The sequence below is a fragment of the Cyrtonyx montezumae genome, unplaced genomic scaffold (assembly GCF_038088225.1).
Source record: "Cyrtonyx montezumae isolate F1298 unplaced genomic scaffold, pur_monq_1.0 scaffold_10, whole genome shotgun sequence".
NCBI lineage: Eukaryota > Metazoa > Chordata > Aves > Galliformes > Odontophoridae > Cyrtonyx > Cyrtonyx montezumae.
The window spans coordinates 32,765,203-32,787,810 of record NW_027071826.1 but is presented as its reverse complement, the minus strand read 5'-3'; the positions used below and the strand labels follow the sequence as shown (position 1 = coordinate 32,787,810).

Sequence of the window (22,608 nt, the reverse complement as noted above, 5' to 3'; positions counted from 1 at the left end):
ATATTTTTATGTTGTGAATGTGTGTAAAAGTAACATCCGTAACTTATTTCTGCCCTGGATGAAACTACCATCAAGAAAACTACTGAGAAACACTTGTAGACACCACTAAGATCAAGTCAGTACTGTTTAACTGAAGTGGTGTACCTGGCTTATCAAGGAAAGTCCATTCCTTCTCCACATCTCTGCAGCAACCTGAGCAACCAAAACAAGACATCGCAGAGGATATTCTACTAGAAGTTCCACTTGAAATTCTTCCTAGAATTAAAAGAAGTAGCCCATCAGTGATTTTAAAGAAAGTCTTAATGAAAGGAGTAAAATAGCCTCAAGTTCTGTAATTTCAGTAACACGCGTGTTTTCTCCCATCCCAAGTATAAATCATATGAAGCATTTGAAAAACAAAAACCTTACAGGAGAAACAAACTCATGTAATCTTGAGATGGTTCCAGTCTTGCTTAATTGTACATGAAGACCTACACAACAAACAGGAAAAAAAATAGAATATAAATCCAATCAGTTTCTCTTTCAACCACTTGAAAATTTTAATGAAATTATCTACAATTCAGAATTACAAGAATAAGTTGAGGCTTATTTACAAAAAACTTAGTACTTTTTTTTCCTCTTTAAGATTGAAGATCTGTCACACACAGTCACAACAGTTCCAACCAGTTTTACGATCTATTATTTTATAAATAAATCTATTCAATTAAAGAATTCATTAAACCATTTAAAATATAGATGATAAATATCAAGCTTTTAATTTCACATTTAAATTAACACACTCACTAATAATGAAATTTCAAACAGATGGTATCTTGCTAGCAAATGATATGATAAAACATCTACAGCTTAATAACAGCATATGATTTCACTTGTACTTAAGAGAAAGTGGTGATCACCCACCACTGCGGTCCTTTTGAATTCTGACTAGAAATCTGTCCTGGCACACTGCAAACATACATCTTTTAGAAGGAACATTTTAACAGTCCTAAGATACAAGTGGCTGGAAAATAAATTTGACATATAGAAATAACATTTATTTTGTTATAACAGGTAAAAATAGAAACAGAAAAACAGAAATCAAATAGCTCTGATAAAACTGAACATCTATGTTCATTAACATAGGAAACTTTTCATTCTCAACTTTCCACTTTCTTCTCTCTCTCCTGCTTCAAAAGTGTCTTCCAACACAATAAATACTCCTTTGAGAAAAAAATTCTATTAGTGGAACATCTGGGGAACAGGGTCAACACATGAGAATGTCAGAAAACAAATGACCTGTCAAGTCCTTTATCTAAATATTTTCTAAAATAAAGAAAGGGATGAACAAGAAGTCTAATTGCTAGCAAAACAAAACCCCTACCTGCCAGAGTCCTAGAAAGTGGTAAATGTATGCTGACGGGATCTGAAGACACTCTGTAAGGTCTGCTCTCCAAAGTATGGCCACATAAGTGAAACACTGTCTTTTCACGTGAGCGGCCGTTTGTGCTGCACCTCATCACAGCTTTATGACATTCTTTGTACGCCCTCAGCAACAGTTCGTCCTGGAAATTCAAACAAATGCATAGGCTTGCATTTTTAATTGATACATACACACAAGTTCCTCACCTGTTTCTTTTTGATGGTGCTTTTGATAGTTGTTTAAAATTCACACTATAATTACTACTGTTTCTTAATAGTGAAAAACATTGGACTGGAGCAAAGGAGCACCAGCTGAAGCTAGCTAGGAGTATTCAAAGAGCCACTCTGTCAAATGCTCTGAAATCCACAGGCTTACTTAAGCTGCATTATTTTATAAGTTATCATAGTTTGCACCCCCAAATTCATCATGTTTTCATTTGTTGCAATTCTTGCTTTTTCTATTAAAAAAAAATCCATCTCAAAACAATTTTTCTTTTTTAAACAATTTCTTCCCTTCTCTCAGTAGGGGGAAGGACTCCAGAACTGAATAAGACTGTTTACAGGCCAATTACACAACTAGTATGAAGTTTCTGCAGTTTATTTTTGCAATTAAAAACTAACACCATATGCTTCAAAACTTTTAGAACTTGACAGATAACTATGAAGGCTGATAAATTCTTCTTCACTATTTGTCTGGTATTCTATGCAACTCTGTCAGCTAGAATATAATATTCTGTTATCCCCCATCTGCATCATACCACAGATTAATTCTTTCATACTCCTCTTCGTGTGGACCTGTATTTTACAACAGTGAGTGAGCTTTTGAAAAACGTTACCATTTATAAAGTACTCAAATATTCACAGACACCAAGCATATACAAAGTCCAGACAACAAATTTCCTTACGTCACAGGCACACCACTCTTGAAACATCAAGAGTATGTTCTTTAGCTGCATTTGTATAGCAATGGCTGCTTCCCAGTCAGGGTCCACCTCAATGTGCTGACCAATCTGTCTTTTTATCTCTTCCATGCCCTGAAATAGAGATGCCACAAGCTATACACAAGGTGGATCAGCGGTCACAGGCTTAAAATAACAGAAAATCCCATAGGCAAATGGCAAAATACAAGTGGGTTCAGCTGTAGCTAGAACTGCTGAATGTGACTAGCATAATTATCACTTTCTAACCCATCCAAAACAAGAGTTTATTTTGATTGCATATTTACATCAACAAAAAGGACTGTGTTGTCATTATAAAAGCATATTAGAAAGAAATTATGTACATGTATCATACCTGCATGCAAGTTAAAATCCTTAAGAAAGAAACAAATCCTTCCAAAAAGCGCTCCCTCAGACGGTTTGTCCATACCGTAGGCTTGCTGATCAAAATATACCTGTCCCCAAAGAAAACAATCTTCTTTTGTTTAGAATTCTTCTGCTTATGTTTGTATTCAAAGTATTCACGGTATTAAAATGCTTAACATCATCATCACATTATATTACTCAACTGAACTCTTAATTTTCACCAAGCATCAAAGATACTTGGTGCAAATCTATCTGAAATTAACAGACATTGTATTCCAAGATACTTAGATATTCTGCTTTTACCTTATTTAATTCATTAGAGTAACCCAAGACCTCAAAATACTTCCAAATGTTTACAAATTGCTTAAGCTTGTCAACTTTATACTTACCTGAGGTCATATATTACTGCATATACTCGATTCAGTTTGTCCTGGCTGTAACCTTGGAAGTTGAACTTGTCATTTTTGTCTAGATACTCTGGAAGGACTTCCAGGAGTGTCTCTGTAATGGTAGTGATTACATTCTGCTCTTCAATAAGATGGCGAGCCTGAAAAAAAGAAAATTAAAAACTTTTCTTTCTCTTGTATCTGTTTCAAATAATAGTTACAATTTTTCCCACCAACGTATCTTTACAAATTATTTAAGCATTTGTAAAAGCCACTAAAGCTCTGATAGTATTTACTAGGTACAAAAACAATTTGTAACAACTTGGCATGTTTGTTCTTTCTGACAGCATCAATGTAACTGACATTAAGTTATCCAATTGATCTAGATAGATCACACAGAAACGTCCTGGAGTGCTAATATAAACCAAGAAAAAAAATCAAGAAAAAAAACTTTAATAAAATACTCTCTCCCTACAGAACTTAAATTTTCACTCATACAAAAATGTCAAAAACTAGTTAAAGGCATCATGAGACTTCTTAATTCTACTTAACATCAACAGTAAATTAAACATAAGCTAACACTAAGAATGATGCTGCCTAAAACGCTGGCTTGCTTACACTGCCATTATCTTCTGTAATAAATTTGCACATATACTCAATTGTTTCTGCTTGAATATTGCCATTAAAAGGCAAAATTCATTTTCAACTCAGCAATACTGTCAAGTGCAGAAATACTGCTTCCAATTTTCACATTTGTTTTACATTCCTAGTGTAGACAGGCCGTACATACCAGAGTAGGCACAGTGAATATCTGAACTGAGAGTGCTGTCACAGAGAGAACTCTGTCATGATCATCACTGATGTATTCCTTTTGCAGTGTCTTGTAATACTGGGGAAAGAGAATATTTGGAAATTAAATAAAACAAGCTTGAATTACAAGTTCCATTTATTAGCAAGAATTATATTTCAGATCACCTTCTTAACAGGAGGAGCCCAAACAAAAATGACAATGTTCTCAATGTACCTGAGTACTTAATATGTGCCCCTAGCACTGAAGACAAGCACAAACTGCCCTCACAAAGCACCAACAACGCATTTTTATCTCCTACGACTAATTTATCCAAGAAAAAGGAATCAATAAAGACAGTAAAATATTATAAAGCAAGTCTTCCTCCTTCTCCAGTGAACTGCATTGATAATTACTCAACAACTGTTTACAAAGGTGTACAATGAGTAAGTCTTCATTTGTTCTGTTTACTTCCAGGGAAAACCACAAAGCATCAGCCACCCTTACCAAAATCAAAAACTCAATAAAATGGTCTTATGTTGAATAGACAACTATTGCATGTTGTTTTAAAGCAGACTGATCAGTTTCAGATGCACTTTAACAGCTGTTTCAAATTATATGGAAAAGACTAACAAAACTATATGCACAATGTGCATGTATGCTACATGATCTTAAGGAAGGAAGTAAAGACAATGGGATTAATGCACTCTATAAAGGCTGAATTTGTCATTAAAGCTCTGCTTGTTCAAAACTTATTTTTACTTAAACAATTCGCAGGTTTAGGGAAAAATCTTACAGATCTACTAAACATTCATAGCATAAGAAGCACATATTTATTACCTTTACAAATTCCACAGCAAAATGTTTTTTGTAATCCATTTCCATGAAAAAACTACTGAAGATTAGTTCATGAAGAACCTTCCTTGCCCCTAGGAAGAACCAACATAATTCACTTCACCATAACACGATGCAGCTTTCCATAAGAACAACAGATTTTTTAAAATCATACTTAACAATAACTACAAGCCATATCTTACTGCTAAAAAGTATATGGACAATTTAATTCACATGATTCCTTCCAGTTTTGACACTTCATTATACATATTTAAAACACAGAAAGTATCAAGTCATTCATTTAAACTAGATCTCATGAAAAGTTTCTTAAAAAAAAAAAGCAGGAAAAATTTGGAAGGCAAATACCAATAATGCCAGCCCTAAAAATAAAGACTGTATCAAAAAAAGTGTAATAGACAACAAAATGATGCAGCTCCACATGCATAAAAATTACTTTAAAATATCTGCTAAATATATAACAAATTAATTTTGCTCTTCAGTTCAGAAGAGCATGGTTACACAAACCTTTATGAAGTTTTGCATCCCAAAGCATCAGCTTGCTTATGAAACATGGCTTTTCAGATCCAGCTTCTTCTTTAAGACATATTTGACAAAAGATCTTACGAAAGTCACCTATGGAGATAAAACTAATAATTTCTAAAGGAATACTTGGAAAATTGAATAATATGAACCAATAAGATGAAAATGATGGAATTCTGTTCTTGAAAGAATAAAAAGGTAAAAAACAAGGAAGCATTTAATTATCAATTAGTGCTCAACTGTCTTCCCAGTGGACATACTCCCACATACTCTACCTTACTAATTTTCTCCTATTAATCTTACGCAGCCTATTCAATCGATCCTGTGAAGCAGAAGGACATTTTAAAATTCATTATAAAATGAGCTTCATAATGTCTTCAGTTTGGCAAAACAGAGGTATGGTAAAGTCCAATATTTATCAAAATTAGACAAGATTCAGACAAGAAATAAAGCACATTCTTCCTTAAAAGCAGAAGTGCCATCAAGCACTAGAACAGTATACAAAAGAGTAAAGTAGACTTCCTACTTCTGGACTTGTTTTTAAATTAAGACCGCTTTTTTCTTCTCAGATCCTGTTTAATTAACAGGTATCAAATTTAAAACTGCAAATAATTTGAACAGATGTACACTTTCACTGATGCAGATGTTCTGCAGCTTTCCACAAGTATTTGGGATTGCAGCAAACACGTATCTATGAAATACGGCATGTAATGCTGAAACTGATAAAACCTACAAGAACAGAAGCTCGAGCAGGGGAAAGCATTTACTTTAACACGAAAAAATAAAGCACTGCTACTCATAACCATACCAAAGAATACCAGCACACATATCCATATATGATTCATTTACTAATTAGGAGGAACATAACTGTATTTTAATAAGGAGGTATCACATATAACAGTGATGAAGACATTTTCTTGAGACAATTACTCACTACAACTCTGGTGTGGCATTCTTACAACACTTACTTGAATAGCTCATGAGTTTGTTCAGCCAAGAACCAAGGCGCAGGGCAAACTTCTGATGAGCCATGACATCAGCATGCAGAACTTCAACATGAAGTGGTCGTTGCGAAACATTTTCAGAATGCCTCTAGGAGTCAGGTAAGCATTAGTAGATATAAAGATAACATGAATTTTCACACTGGTCTTCATCACCTATTATCTTTCCCAGGTACATGTTAATAGCAAACCTAATGAAAAATAAATGCTCAAGATGCTTCTTTTCTGAAGATATCTATTCATAGCAAATGTGGTGGGATAAACTCAGTGTCAAGATGCTCACAGACAGCTATACAAGAACATATGCACTAACTTACTCTACAACACACAAACCTTCAGTGTTAAACGATAAGAGTGATTTGTTTGTTTTGGTGTTTGTTTTTTCTTTTTTCCCCAATAAGAAAAACATTTTAGGAAGTTACCTTGATTTCTTCCTTTGCTTCCTGACAAGAGGCATAATGTCCAGCCTTAACAGCTCTCCGACCCTTGTTGAAAGAAATGCTAAATATAAGAACAATTTGAAACAAAACCCAAGTGTGACAGAAGCTTGAATGCAGCTGTATTTTATTACTTGTGTACATTGGGACCAACATCACTTATGGTGTTTTTAGACATCTAGAAGCAAATCAAAATTAACACTATTATCTTTAGGAAAAAGGGATCTGATTTAAACTAAAATGGCATAGCTTAAAGTTAAGTTCGGGTATATCAGTACTGGTAGATAATGACAATTCATGTACAGAGTAAAACAGAAGAGATCAATTTCCACAGAACACTGTAAGTAGAAACCAGATCAACTTCGTCCAGACTATGAAAATACACTCACCCTACATTGCTTTTCTACAATTATTCTTACTCTTGTATGTGAAATAGTAGAATGTATTAAAAGTGTACGTTTGATAGTTCTTTCAATAAAGCCAAGAACAGCATCAGCTTCTTCCTCAAATTTCACTCAAAAGTAATCAGACTTACAAAACAAGTTTTCAACAAGAGAATTTCATGAGAGGAAGCTCATTTGTATGTGTGTAAATGCTTAGGTTTTCTATTCTCATGAGGTAAAACAGACAAAAATACATATGCATTTAAGACAAGTCACACGTTCTTTTCCCCTCAAATAGAAAAACAAATTACATTATCTCTCCAACCACTGTTTTGAGACATTGGTTGGAACTGTCGTTTGAGAAAATGTGGTAAAACCACCAGATTCACTGGTGCTCTCCTTGTGGGTTCTGTTTTTATTTGTTTAATTTGAAGCTTTACAATTTTCAGAAGAAGTGTCCTCAGACTAATGCATGCAAGATATGAACTATAACTTTCAAATATAACTTTTTAAATTATAATCGTCTGAAAAACAGCTTTCTACTCTGAGAAATAAGTAAACAAAATTAATCAAACAAGTGAGCAACTTTGGATAAATCAACCCTACCTATTCAACAAACCAAGTTATGTCACAAAAAAAAAAAAATCAATCATTTTAAAACTTTCTTGAAGCTTAACACTCTTACACAAATCCTGACTAACAATTATTCTGCAATAAGCCTTTCTCTCTTCTCCCAGCACTCCAAAAAGCTAAGATTCTATGATCAGAATATCACAGTAGCCCTTCTTAACGAAGAAAAATGACATACTTCCACATCCAGAATGCACTAACCTCTTTATCTATAGCAGTTGTATGCAACTGGGCTTCACCAAGCTCACAGCCAAGCGCCCTTTGCAGGCTATAGATGACGTGATCGTAAGAATGATGTTCATCATTGAAAAGGACACAGTAGTAGCTGTCTACCTTCTCCCTGCTAGGAAAAAGCCAACATTTCAAGTACGAATCAAAGCTAAAATGTTAATAATATCTTATCCAACATAAGCAACCGCTTACTGTCAGCAGTTTTTTTTAGTATAACTGTAGGTCAAAGATTCTACAGAGTTATTTACAGAGATTTTTGACACTAATAATTTTTTATGAATGCAGTAATGCCAACAGGTTAAGTTGAACATTGCAGAGAGAGAAAGCTGGGAATGTTCCCTACCTAATTGTGAGCTCTGGAGGCAGTTCCTTCTCTTCTTCCCATATAAGCATATCTACAATGTATTTTATCACAGAGGGAAACACCCTCCTGGAGTGCTCCATAACTTCTTCATTTAACTGACACTCAGAATTCTGTAAAAAGAAATTTTTCAAAAAGAATCAAATGCTTTTTAACAGTATAATCCTGTAATGACTATATGAAACTCCTCCCCTTTCTTATTTCACTTTGAAATCCACTAAGATCTCTTGGTTTCTGAAGCAAACATGAATAGATTTGGAATAACAAGGTGAGGAGATAACACCGTACAGTTTTACACCAGCCCCTTATTAAAGTTAACATTCTCACAACACCACTGTTTCTAACTTACTATACAATAAGACTTAGTCCTCAAAATGTCCTGGATGGTTTCCAGCACATGGCAGGAAGCACCATATGGTCATCACACACAGGTGTGAACTTAGACTACAAATGCTGAGTTATAGGGCATAAAATAACACTAAAACCACAGTAACTAGCATTCTAATGATGATGTAACTTATAGCAGAATTCATAACCAACTGAAGTTTGTTCAGCTTGCATAAAGATACTAACAATCCTGTCAGATGGAAGCAGACAGTCATGGGGGCTCTTAGCTTGAGACAAAATTCTCACATATCACAATGTCCAGCACAAGGATAGACTGCTAAGAAGAGCAAGAACTTGAAGTTGCTCTGATTGTAGATAAGCACTGACACAGGACTTGATCAGTTACTACTTATATTATTCCATGTTTTGGAATTAAAGAATCAGAATGTGTTTTATTATTGGCCTAAGAACACAGAAACAACACACTGAGTTTGGAATGCTAAAGGAGACAAATTAAATTAGAATTAAGTTTACTTTGTTGTTTCCGTTACATTTTGTAATGACGATGCTCCCAAAACCTAGGATATTACAGGAATCTACCTAGATGATAATGTAAGAAAACAGAAATGGAAGTGGCTGTAAGTAGCTTCTTTCTTTCCACTCAAAAATCTGTTGCTGTTTGTTTTTAATAAAAGTTCACCTTATTTGGGGTGAGATTACCAAAATCAGTATGACTTAAATATTCGTAACTTTATACATGAATGCAGGCTGGTACAAACCTGCTAGGGTATGACTTAACAACACAAAGCACATTAGCACTAGGGTGTGATAGATCAGTGCTACCTATAGTTTTCTTACAGATCCTTTAAGGAAAGAGCTTAGAAGTCTACTTCAGAATAACTGAACCTACCAGCAATCTTAAAGTCACATATTTACAGAATATACAGGCTATAAGTAGAATTGCTGGAACAAATAACATGCATTCTTCCCTCTTGTCCTGCAGAAGCTATCTGCAATTCTTAAGTGCATGCAGTTAATACAAATCACGTACAACCAAAACTTTAACAACTGGCAACCTCTATTTAGAGGCTCAACACAGAATAATTTGTGTCCAAAAATAGCATATCTAACACTCCATATGTTGATCTAGATAACTATTGCAAAAGATATATAGTCAGTTTGGTAATCAACTGTAACATAAATAAGAAATACTAAAAAAAACTGGCTCCAAACACTAACAAAAATTATTAGCAGCCCATCCCCATGCTAAAAAGGGGAGCAGCTCTTCAAAGAACATTATATGCCTCTTATACACACGTACAACCAGGTCAATGGGTGGAGTTTGTGGGTTTTTTTTGTGAGTCACAGGTGAAACCCATATGTACTACACTTAGTTTCCTAGTTTATAGTATGTTTTTATTTGTAAATAGAACTGAATAATACACGTAGCAAAAAGGAGTGAGACACTGGCGCTTAGACTCAGAACCAAAACAAAGACAAGATAAGGAGACAGAATTTCACTACTGTTTTTGCTTTCTCCTTGGAGACAACAGATGTTCAATACATACATTTTACCCCAATTAAGATCTCCACTGAGGAAATCCTAATTTGACTTACCTGAACATTCCACACTGATTATACAATATATTTACTTTGTTTTCCTTTTTTTTTTTTTAATTATTATTTTTAAAGTCAATATTTATTCTTTAACAACATTCTTACTTCTTTTGGAGAACATGATGCTCCAGACTCATGTTTAGTACACACTGGTCCAGCCTTCCATGCCTCTGTATCCCCGCAATCACAAAACCCACCTCCAGTGGAGCTATGCATCTGTAAAGGGGAAGTAGTTCAGTGACAAGGTATGAACACAAACAGCAAGAGAAAGCAGAAATACGCTTTATTTAAGTAAAACACAAGTATAAATACCTATTTACAAAATACAAGAGTCCCTCTATAAACCACAGTTGCCACAAAATTTCTTTTACTTTTTTGAGATAAAAGGAAAGTTGTGAGAACACAAACAAAATGAATACTTACTGAGCAGAAAATATTCTGAGTAGAAACTAAATGAAAAATAGTTGTATTTTTGCAGTTGAAAAAATGAAAAAATAAAAAACCCCAAATTCAACAAATCAAACAAGAAGTGAGAGCTATGGCTGATAAATGAGCACTTCATAAATGGAAAAATATTTCTGATATCAGTAGAAAATTATAGGAAAGGTGCTCAACTCCTTTACAACCTACTCAGAAAAGTTTGAATACAATCTATACAACCAGATGCACATATTAGACACCTTTATTCCTAACTGAAGAAAGTAAGGTTATCAGTATCTAAATATATTTTTGCAACTTCAGCATTGCACTGCACTTCCAGAAATAATGATTATTCACTTTGGCACAAAGTTCTGATGCAACTTAGGCCAAAAAATTATCATTACTTGGGATTAGCATACTCTAGCTAATCTTAGCTTACTCTAAAACCCCAATTGTGAATTAATTATGAAAATACTAAGTCACTCGCTTAAAAAAAAAAATGCATTATTTATTTGATGTGTTTTAAAATACCCTGATCTAATTAGACTGATTTGAGCAGATTGCACTATGTGACCTCATTAGATCTCTTCCAACCTATATTATTCTATAAGCCTGTAAAGAACATGATCTGCATTCTTCAGATTGCACTTTTAAAATGGAAATGCAGCACATCTGCTATTATTTTCAGGCTAGTTTTCAGCTGAAACAGACAAACTCAAGTTACTGAAAAACAGAAAGGACAACAGGATACCAAACTGGCATCTCAGCTCTGCTGTGATTCCAAACTGCTCTACTACCATTGCTGTCTCTTCTCCCTTGGTTTCAGCTTACTTCACTGCTAGCTGTGCGTGTATACATTTTTGTATACAGAATTTGTATTTGCATTACCCAAGGTTGCTTCACACAACTTTGAATCAATACTCACAAAACACTGTCAGATCAATATATAAGACTTACAAGAGCAGAATATTGTATTTTGAGATTGCTAGGACCTTCTTCCAAACTATCTCACTGAAACATCTCCTTTTAAAGGAGATTTATGATCAGCTGATTAACACAAATAGGACAGTTCTCTGAAATGGATATAAAAATCAATGACAAAAAAATTAGCCCATTTTTCAGTGATGAAGGATAATGAAATGTAATACATTTTATTGTTCCTTGCTGCAGAGTTAGACCAGCTTAAAAAAAAAAAATCACACTGTGCCTTCCATTCATGATTCTATGATTCTATGAAATAACAGAGGTATAAGTGCAAAGAGCAAACAGAAAATGGGCTTAGGAAGTAAAGAGCAGACAACAGCATAGGTGGGAGAATTAGTTAAGAGTTTTAGCTAACTATTAAAAAAAAATCTCTTTAAATTATGGGAATCTTTTTAGATAACAAGAGATTTGGCTCAAAGAGAAGCAAGACAATACCAGAGATTATCTGGGTCTACAACTACCTCCATAAAAACGTGTTGCTTATCATTTATTTCAACTACTACAGTCCAAAGGAGCTGAAGGACATCTAAATGGTAAAAACAGTGGAAACACGGAGACTGCATGAGTATCAGGAGTAGTGAAACACTTGTCTCTGTTTATAAACATTCCTTTTACACTCCCAAACAGAATGTACTCTTGTATAAAGTACTGAAAGGGACTGAGGATATCGACTGATATTTTCCAATGTAGCTTTTGCTATGGCAAGTACTTAGGTGAAATTGCCAGAGAGAATAAATATTAACAAAAAATTAAAAAGTCAAACAATTCTACCCTTTCGTTCTTATCTTAGAAGCTTACTTTTCTTATCAAAGGCTCTATATAGTTAAAAATGAGAGAGATATTTTTACTAATTAGGAAATTGCAGATTTTTCAAATAAAAACTAGTAGACTGTATGCAGTTTCCAGAACCTTCAAGCAAAAATTCTCTAAATCTACATGTACCATTTCTCAACAGAGGTTGTCTCTACCTTGTACCGGTGATTTCTATGAATGCTATTCTGGAAGCAGTCCATGCAGAGTACACAAGTTGGATCAACTGCACAGTCCCTGCAACAAAAATGGTAACTGGAAAATCTTCCAAAACAAACAAATGGAACTTTCATGCACAAAATAGAACACTTCGGAAAACCACAATTAACAACAGATTCAAATGATAAAGATATTGCCAATTCCACACCTCAGAAGGATGCAAGATAGACTTTTTGGCTTGAATCTAATGCTTGAACCTGACACTGAAAATTCATTACAAGCATCCTTGATTTCCACTATCAGAAGTTGTTAATAAGATTTTTATTTTTGCCAAGAATTAACAGTTACTAAAAAAAACAACAACAATGAGACTGACTGTGGAGTTTTACTTCCTTACGGTTTCCAGCAACAAATGTAGTCACTTTGCTACTATGCTTCTGTCCAGTTATTTAAAATTTCTCAGTAGTTTCAAGTCAAAACAACAACAGAACTCCTTCATAAAATAAGCTCAAGAACATATGTCCTATGTGACTACTTAAAACCCCACAGTATAATTCACCTTTTATTTATTCATAGAGAGGCTTTCATTTTTTACATTTACTAAATTCTGAAGTCAGCATTACTTATTTCTCAATCCATAATAATATTCTTCCTTATTAGTACTTTTCTGTCTCTTCTGGTACAATTTTCTAGGCTTTTAAAATAAACTGAAAATCAATATAAACTATGCCAATTGTACTGTATTAAGGCTAGCGAATTGCCAGCACAGTTTCAATCACATGCACTGCAAAGATCTTTAACATATGAATAATTAAATAACACCAAATCAAACCATTGTCATATTTAACACATTCCAGAATGAGAACTGATGTTGAAAATAACCACTGATTACATAGACACTGCTTGAGCAGAGGACTGAGGATGATCAGAAATGTTGGATTCTGATTCAGAATCTGAAAGGCTGAGTACTGCAGAGTGCACACATTTGTGTGCACATCATCTCCCAACACCAGGCAAAGACCCCATCTTATCTTATCAAATGGTATTTTCAATCAATGGCTTTCAGTACCTTTAGTATCCTTTCCATTTCCTTCCTCATTTCTCTACCAGAGTCTGCTTTTCATGGGTTATTTTGCTCATTTTAAGTTGGTTTGGGATAGGAAGTAAATGCCAGAAATGAAGGAAAGATCTACCATGACACAAGGTATGATTCCTTAGTAAAACAACTACTTTTATAAAATCCACTTTGGTGCACTACCTTGCAAGGAAACATGGTAACGTGGCTTTATCCTTACCTGCAAGAGTATGTTGTCTCCCCTCCCTTGAACACCTTCCCACAGAGCTGGGAGATCCCGCTCTGTTGTAGTTTCTCTAGAAATGTGTCTGGGTCTTCCCCAAATAAATAACATTCCAGGGGGTAAAATATCGCTGCCTGGACCATTTCTTCTTGTTTCTCCAGCAAGGGGTCCATCTCAGCTGAGTAAATATTTGGCACGTGTTTTGCCAAGCACTGTAAAAACGTAGCTTGGAAGTCAAATCTTTCATCACACCACTGCAAGAGAAGTAAACCAACAGGTAAACATAAATGAATTCAATTTTTAATAAGTACGATTAAGCATTTTTACTGTAAATCCAGAATTCTTTTCTTCATCAGAAGTCAGTTCTACGTGGAATAAATCCCCAGAAAGCACCATTTCCCTAAAACTTCTCTGCTGATTGTATTTCAGAACCCATCACAGCAGCCTCTGCTTTTAAAGTCTATTAAAACACTATGAGGCAAGAGTTGGCAAGTGCTATGCTACTGTGGAGCTATCCATGTACTGACTAATATTCAACTACGTGAATGCCAGCAGGCCAGACAATACACAAATCCTGTTGTCTGTTCAGCTGCCAACAAATGGCAAGAGCAGCAGTAGAGGTCTCCCTGCCTTAGCTGGAAGATAAATCAGAGATTTATTCCTTAGTCTGCTGATAGTCACAAAACACACAGCGACTCAATTGTCTTTGAAATCACTACCCTTCAGTAGTCATTCAAGTCGGAATATTCTCTCTTTCATATTATTCACAGTATTTAGAAATAACTTCTAGTTTTCCCCACCGCACATCAGATGACAAATTTACCTACCTTCTTAAGACTAACTACTTACCTTCTTAAGACAACTTCCTTTCATTCATGCATGATTTGGATTTATCCCCCCAAAAACTCTATTTTTGCAGCAAAAATATGAACAGAACATAACAAACAACTTTAAAGAGAATTTTCTGAAGGTCCACAAGCTGAGAACGAGCAGAGCAGCCATTGAAGACTTTGGACTGGATGAAGGAATTAGACCATTTAGAGGACAAAAATGCACAACTTTAGATGTAAAAGGCAAAACTAAAAAAATCCTGATACATGGCTTAAGTTCAAACATGTATCAATTGAATTAGGTCTTCCCCCTAAAATCTAAGGCAAAGGATTAAATAATAGACCTAATGCTACAGCTCTCTAGTCTGCTACCTATACTAGAACAGTTCTATAACACTGGAAATAGAAATCGAACTATAACAGATTTAGTCCGAAGTGCTCCAGCACTACTGAAGTCAAAACTACAAGATATCATACAGAAAATGCATACTTGTTTTCTAAGGAATTATATATCTACTTGCTACAAACAGGTACAAAAAATTATCTACATAAGATCTAGACAGAAGAAACAGGAACCAAATAGCAGGTGAAGTCTGCCCAGGTTTACAGTAACATCCAGTACCCAAAGCTAATCCATCAGAAGATATTTGTTCTGTGTTCCAGTTACATAAAACGTTTAAGCAAATGCCTTGAATAATACACACCGTACTTTCAATATGCTTAGCATTAGCCTGAGGCTTCTACTGACATTTTGCCCATGTATCTACCTTAACATTACCCCAGGGATAGTCCCTTATTTCATTTGTCATGGTGACACGTGAAATACAAAGTTAGGGAAGAGAATGCAGAGCAGACACTGATGGAAGGGAGAAGTCACCGATGATGGGAGTGCTTGGTTACTGTATCTTACAAAAGCTGGAGATATGGACAGGGACCCCTTGACATGCTCTTCTTCCAGAGCAAGAAAGAATCCCAGTCTGCAGCTTTTCTCTCTCAGTAAGTGACGTTCCCATGAGATGCTGTAAGTTTAGCTTCTGTGTTGCTGGAACGGAACACATAACAGCTCCAAGAAACACGAGGCTAAGCTTTCCTGAAAAGCTGCCAGAAACACAGAGTGGGTTCTCACAGTCCAACTCAGAAACACTTCAAGTACTCCTACATAAAGCTTTTAATTCTACTTAAATGTTATTCAGAGAATGGAGGGCAGGAAGTACAGAAAGAGAGGAAAGCAGGGAAGAGAGAACTCTCCCAAGCAGGCTGGCTGCCTTCTGGTAAACATTCCATTTACCTTCAACTAGCGCTATGCCCAGAAAATAGTCCATATACTCACAGATGGAAAAAGAAAGAATTTTATTTTTCTTATTTTTGAAAGCTGCACCTTCATTTCAAATCTACTCATTTCTTTCCTATCTCCTAAAAGTAAACTATTATTTCCTTATGGACCAGTATTGTCCAGAAAAGAGGAAATAAAATATTGCATTATCTTAAGTTCTACTTATCATATGCACTGAACGGGCTGTGTCCATTAAAGGCCAAATATGGTACAAGCCAGCTGCAAGCAGAAATCAGACATTCCCTGCAGCTTTTTGCCCAGCACCGGCACAGGACGTCCCAAGAGGCTGAGGAATTCATTTTCTCATTTATAGAAAATGCTACCTGAAGAAACAGATAAGCCATCGTACAGTCACAGAGACATTCATATGACCCACAATCAGCAGAACGAGCGAAGGCAGAACCAGTAGCAATACCACATGCCTGCTGTCCCTAGCCGGGACAGCAACACGAACACCATGCTGAGGTAGGCTTCACCAGAATTGCTAAGTGCAGGCAAATGCGACACAGGGAACCTGAACCTGACACTGCAAAGAGTGTGTGGGACATGCATCACCTCCTCCCTTTTTCCTTCTCCTTTGCAGCTCTAACCTTCTGCAGCCCCATCTCTTTCCCCCCCACTAACCAATTGCTCCTGTTTTATTCTTTTTCAGGATACTTCCCAAACTACAGGAAGAAGGGAGATGCTGGGCACCAGAAGATGAAAAGCTGTTCCTCAAGCTCGAGTAGTTTTGTCAAAAGAGCAGAGATTGCATCCATTTCATCCAAGTAATGAGCGTGTCCTGTGCAACACAAGCAGAAACCTGTAGCAGAATGCGACCTTCCAGCTAAGTGTCATTGCAGAAGCAGCACCTCACAATACCATACAAAGGCTTTACCAAATCATCTTTTTTCTTGTATCAAAACACATCCTCCCCCACGAGAACAGACTACTAATACTTCTTCCACGTGTATAAACATACAAAGAACTTTTCAAAAATGAATTCCAGCCAAACATCTGGTTCTGTCCAACATCTAAAAAGGCAGCATGTCAGCTTTTTCCAAAAAGAAGGATCACATTAGAAAAGGTCATGAGAGGATGAATTACATTTGCGTACAAATACTCCACTAAGAAGAGAAGAATATCCATCATTTTGACTACATCTCTCTCTCTCTCTCTCTATATATACATATATATATGTATACACATATGAGAAAAAAGGTGAAGTTTAACTCTTTTGAGTCACTTTTTTCACTTACAAATTAAGTGCCAAATGAGATTTCTCACCATTATGACAGAACTTCATCATGGCAACAGGTTTATTATCTATTATCAGTAGCCATCAGCTCCACACAGTTTTCCATTCTAAGCACATTTGAATTGTAGGCACTCTTCAAATTCTCAGGTCTTTTCAGACAAATCATTTGCATTTGGCAATAAAAAGGCAGCTCTACTTAAACTGCACTGACTAACACAATGGTCCTTTACTGCTTTAACTGACTGCATAAATTTCAAGACTGTTTTTAGAAATATACATTAATGTAATCAGTGAAAAGAAGGAATATTAATACATACAAATATTGAAAAGCAAATTATGAGGAAGCAGACAATGCAAACAGCATGAACAAAAACCATGTCTGGTCCAACATTCCAGTTTAAAGAAGTAGACAAAAAAGCTTGGTTTGTGCGTGGCATAAATCTGCTGAGCGTGAGATGGCAATAGCAGCTGCCTATCAAGACAGCAAAGAAAATTTCAAGAATAAATGTATTAAATGTTGTCAACACGCTAATTTTGAGCCAGTGACATTCAAGATAAATAATAAATGTAAAAGGCTGCTCTTCTTTAATGCATAGAACAGTTGGTACCAAACAGAGATTAGCAAAACAACATAACCCAGAAAACTGGGTGATTCTGGCAATGCCTCTCCAATTAAGCAACTATGAAAGACATTTCAAAATAAGGATAAACATACAGAAGTTCTTTGATAAGCACTCAGACCACTTCAAATTACCTCTGAAACAAAACTAATAGGTTCTTCAATTAACGCTTTCATGTAAGGTTCTGATTTCAATTTTTAGCTCAGTTTTCCATTTTTTCTTTTTTTCCTCTTTTTTTAGTTTAAAACAATCTGTTTCCTGATGCACTGAAAATAACAGCCAACTGCACCATGGCACACTCAGGCATTAGTTTAGTTAAAAGGAGATTCAAAGATATTTTTTTTCTCAAAGGAAAAAAAAAAAGGCTTCAAATAAAAATTAGAATCTCATCATCACATTTGTTCTACCCCACCTTAAATCTAAACATCATTATGAGCAGTTCTACTAATTCAGAATACAGTAAATAAACATATGAAAGATTTATTCCTGACTTCATTTTTCTAAGTCTGTAAAGGGAGTAAGATAAACAAGACAACTCCAAGAAGCAACTCCACACAAACTATAAAGCCCAAATCAACCCAATCTCACAATACCATGCAATTTGTCAAATGCAAAACTGTTTAACTACCAAACTGATTATACACGTCAACATTCAATAATTCGTACTTAGTTGTGATATTTGATAGCTGGAATCAAATGAATGCCCTGTTTCTCAAGTATTTAATTCTGTACAGTATGCTGTTCAAATGAAAAGAATTTCCTGAAAAAAACAGGGGACAAGGAAACAACACTGTCCAGGGAGTGAAATTGGAAGAGGACTAGTTTTGACACAACAGCAACACATTCATGTTTCACATTCTCTGACAAAGTATAACCAGCGGATGAGTATGGAATCTAAGCCTAAAAAAATGCTTACAATTCAGTTAGAGAACATCTGCTTTCTGACCTGTCAATAGCATTACTCCTTTATATGACACAGCTGGGACTCTGTCAGGTACCAAACCTTGGTCTGCCTTGGATGTCAGTAATTACACTGAAAGCAGCCAGTTTGGCTTCAAAAGTTATTTTCTGTTGACACAACATGGACACATTCAACATTGTTTAACGCTGTCCTAAGGAAACATCAACTCTGACCTGAAGACACAAAAGAAACATTTGATGTCTATATTCATTTAAACTTTGACCCCTAAGCCAAAGCAGGGTGCCAATTAATGTTAAATGAAGCTGTAATGATGCAGGTGTTTGCCTACTGAGAACAAGACTCTTAATATCAGTGCCGACTACTAAAGAATGTTCTACAGCAAAACCTACTGTGATCCCAGTGGTCTCCAGCAGCTACGAGTTTCATGAACCACAGCCAACCAGCACCACCAGAGAAAGACAGTCACCAGGACAACGGGTTACTGTTGCAGATGCTGGACAGGTAATGCCAGTGTTACCTTCAGAGCAAGCAAGGCCCAGCTGTAGGTTGCTCAGCCCCTCTGATGCTCAGCTGTCAGTTTTCAATTGCACTCATTGCCAAAATCACACGTGCAACTTCAGTGCATGGAAACAACTGCTTAGATGCAGACAGGTGCTCGAAGAGGCACAACCTACACATCTTTCGTGTTTCAAATTTTTGGATCAAATCATAGGATAGGTGGAGAGCAATGTGTAATTGACATGGCGATACTATGAGAAACAGGAACTCAAAATCAGGTGTTAAACCAACATGCACAAAAGTATTTCAAAAAAAGTAATTCCCCTGGATAAAATAGCAAAACAATCTTTGCAGATTTATGTATTGTATTCTGTAAGAGATTTTAAAGTAGAACCTTTTCTTTAAGTTCTGAATATTCATTTGACAGATTGAAGATCCCTTTGTTTCTAGGGAAACAAAGAAAAGCCTTTGTTCCTCTCCTAACATCTACGCTGTGATCTCCTACACTCCAGGGAACAATACATCTAATTAATTTCTTAGCACCAGACTGTTCATCAGAAATTGTAGCCACAGTAGACATTTATAAACAATTAATATGGTATTTCTGGGAGGGAGATTATATTTGTTTATGCTAGGTTTCTGTACTAATTCACATGTACTCAAACTTGTGTACCCACATAATTTTCCAAATTTCATGAATTTTAAGATATAAGACACTGTATAGATAATATAATTCTGCAGAGAATTACTGCACTATAGAAATCTGACTCATCCATCAATGTTTAGTACTAATAACTCAGCACTTCCCAAAACCAACCTGTTTATTCCTAGCTTCTCCAGTGCTCGGGGATCCAGAAGCTACTGAAGCAGATGCCCCACTTGCAGCTCCATCCTCCCCGAGTCCCATACTTCTCACAACACTGAAACTGTATTACAGCTATCACAACTTGAGTGAAGCTGACATACCTTTGCAGTCATAGTTGCCTCCTGCACTAACGAAAGCACTAAAATGACCAAGAAATATCAGTAAACATGAAAGAAGACAAAGAAGGAAAAACTACGGTATTGCTCAATGCCACAATAAAACGAAAGCACTTCAATAGAATGCTAAATATGAGGACACAAGCAAGACCTTGGCAATGCTCCAGTTACCTGCTGCAACTTCATATTCCTTGGACATGCTAATACACCACATCCGGCTTGGACTATACACAATATAGGGATAAGCTACCTTATGTTGACATTTTGAACTAATTCAGCTTACATAAATTGATCCTATCAGTAAAGCTTTTCTCTTCCTTTACACCACTATTCCATCTAAAAACATACTTTCATATGTAGGTATTTAACAGATGACAAAAGGTTTGAATTCTGAAAAATGTCCTCACAAGTACTGTTGAGAAGGTACTTTTGCATCAAAAACTTAATATGGTATGAATGAAAATCTCTGAAGTGTTTTAATATCTAAACTCCACTGTTGTATTCCAGATAGCAGCCACCAAAGCGAGCAGGATTCAAACTGGGATTTGTTTGGAATACAGATGGACAAACAACCAATGGGCTGGACTGAGCCTGCTAAGCAGGCTTTTATTTGGCCACCGGCAGTGTTTGCTAGCCAAATACCAGATGAGCCAAGTCCAGACCATCAGTCAGCCAAGCAAAATGGAGGTCCTGCTAGGGAAAGAAAACAGAGGAAACAGAAGTCTGGTTGGAAGGGTTTATTACCAGGTCAGTGCCAATTCAGCAAAAGCAGCTGTACCTTTTTCAAGGACAGGAAGCAATACGGACACTACTGAGAAGAAAAAGCACAGATGGGACCTTTAAGACTGTAAATACTGCAGTGAAAATGCAGCTCAGGTAACTCCAACTACAGTCATCCAACCTGAAGAGTTGGAGTTAAGAGCACAGATAAAACCACAGAGCTGGGCTGGGTGTAGAAGTGCTGGTTACCTGAGTCATCCCCATCCAAGCTGGAATGAGGCTGGCTCCTGCAGAGTCATTTGGTAATTCAGTACCAAGCACCCAACACTGTGAAGGTTCACTAGCCCAAGCGTCATGCTGCCTGACGCAAAAAAGCACTGCAAGCAACACACCCCTTGAATCCTGAGATGAAAAACGAGAGCAGCAGTCAGTCTGACTGGGCTGACCCTGAGACAAACTTAACAAGTTTAGCCTGGCATAAATCCATTCCACTCAGCTGTTCCCCAAACTACCACAGCAAAAGGACAGTCAGACCAGTTTGTCACAACAAAAACACAAGTCAGACAGGAGAAGTTAATTCCACAGAACTAGTACCATCATTAATACAGTGGTAAACTGGATGCACACTTTCAGATTGTAGCTGTTTCTGACAACACTATAGCCAGGACTGCAATCTAACATAATAAACTCCATCAGGCTCAATCTAAGCTCATGTCCATCTCTCTCCAACTCCCTTAAAGATAACGCTTTCACCCCGCACTCAATTCTAAAAACTCATCCAGTGTGCTTGCATGCATACCAGACAGTGCAATTTAGGTGGCCACCTGCCATGCCAACAGACTCTCTAGGAACTTGAAATCATGGTAATTCTGGCTGAAACCACATAAAAAATAGGACAACTGAACAGACCCGGAGAAGCTCTTCAGCATCATTCCATGTGCTGTTAACAGTATTTTATCTATTGCTAGGGCTAACTCGCCTGTGATATCCCCAGGTAATGAATAGTGGATGGCATTCTTGTCTAATGGATTGCAACAGCTACCCTTAGTGCTTTCTCTGACCGTATGTTGCACTCAAGCTTACCAAGTCACTTAACTCTGGTTACTTTTTTTTTTTTTACATTGCTACTCAATTAAATTACATTTTTATTACATTAAAACTAAGTTGTTTCTAATACAGAAAAAAGAAATCCACACCTAGGTCTGCTACAAACACAAAAAATAGTTACCTTGATAAATGGTTCTCGCATCAGACTGCGCCCTTCTCATTTGTCCCTCAGTAGTTGGAGATGTGAGGCAGACAATGGTCACTGGCTTAGTGCTGCTGCCTGCATGAACAGTTCCCTGAGTAGCTAGTTTCCTGCTTTTTACTGATAAAGGGTAGCACCATGCAAACAGCAGCTCCTCTACAGGCCTACCTATGCCCTACTTCTAAATATCCATACTCAGAGGTTCAGTGTCATAACACATATCCAGGTTGCTCTTATTAGAGCAGAAAAAAAGTAACGTTAAATGAAAGATTTCCAGTAAGGGCATTCAGACCCACTTGTAACTAACAGAC

The 22,608-nt window shown here is 36.3% G+C and overlaps 1 protein-coding gene across 1 annotated transcript in view; it reads right to left on the bottom strand.

Annotated features, from left to right (window-relative positions):
* Positions 1-22,608, bottom strand: part of UBR1 (ubiquitin protein ligase E3 component n-recognin 1) — a 53,868-nt gene that overhangs the window by 30,269 nt on the left and 991 nt on the right. Inside the window, 16 exon segments of the mRNA XM_065754727.1 lie at positions 145-255; positions 409-470; positions 1,361-1,541; positions 2,304-2,432; positions 2,692-2,791; positions 3,092-3,249; positions 3,879-3,977; positions 4,716-4,804; positions 5,235-5,342; positions 6,218-6,341; positions 6,673-6,735; positions 7,902-8,043; positions 8,275-8,405; positions 10,342-10,452; positions 12,609-12,687; positions 13,905-14,161. Coding sequence (XP_065610799.1) covers positions 145-255; positions 409-470; positions 1,361-1,541; positions 2,304-2,432; positions 2,692-2,791; positions 3,092-3,249; positions 3,879-3,977; positions 4,716-4,804; positions 5,235-5,342; positions 6,218-6,341; positions 6,673-6,735; positions 7,902-8,043; positions 8,275-8,405; positions 10,342-10,452; positions 12,609-12,687; positions 13,905-14,161 — 1,944 coding nt within the window.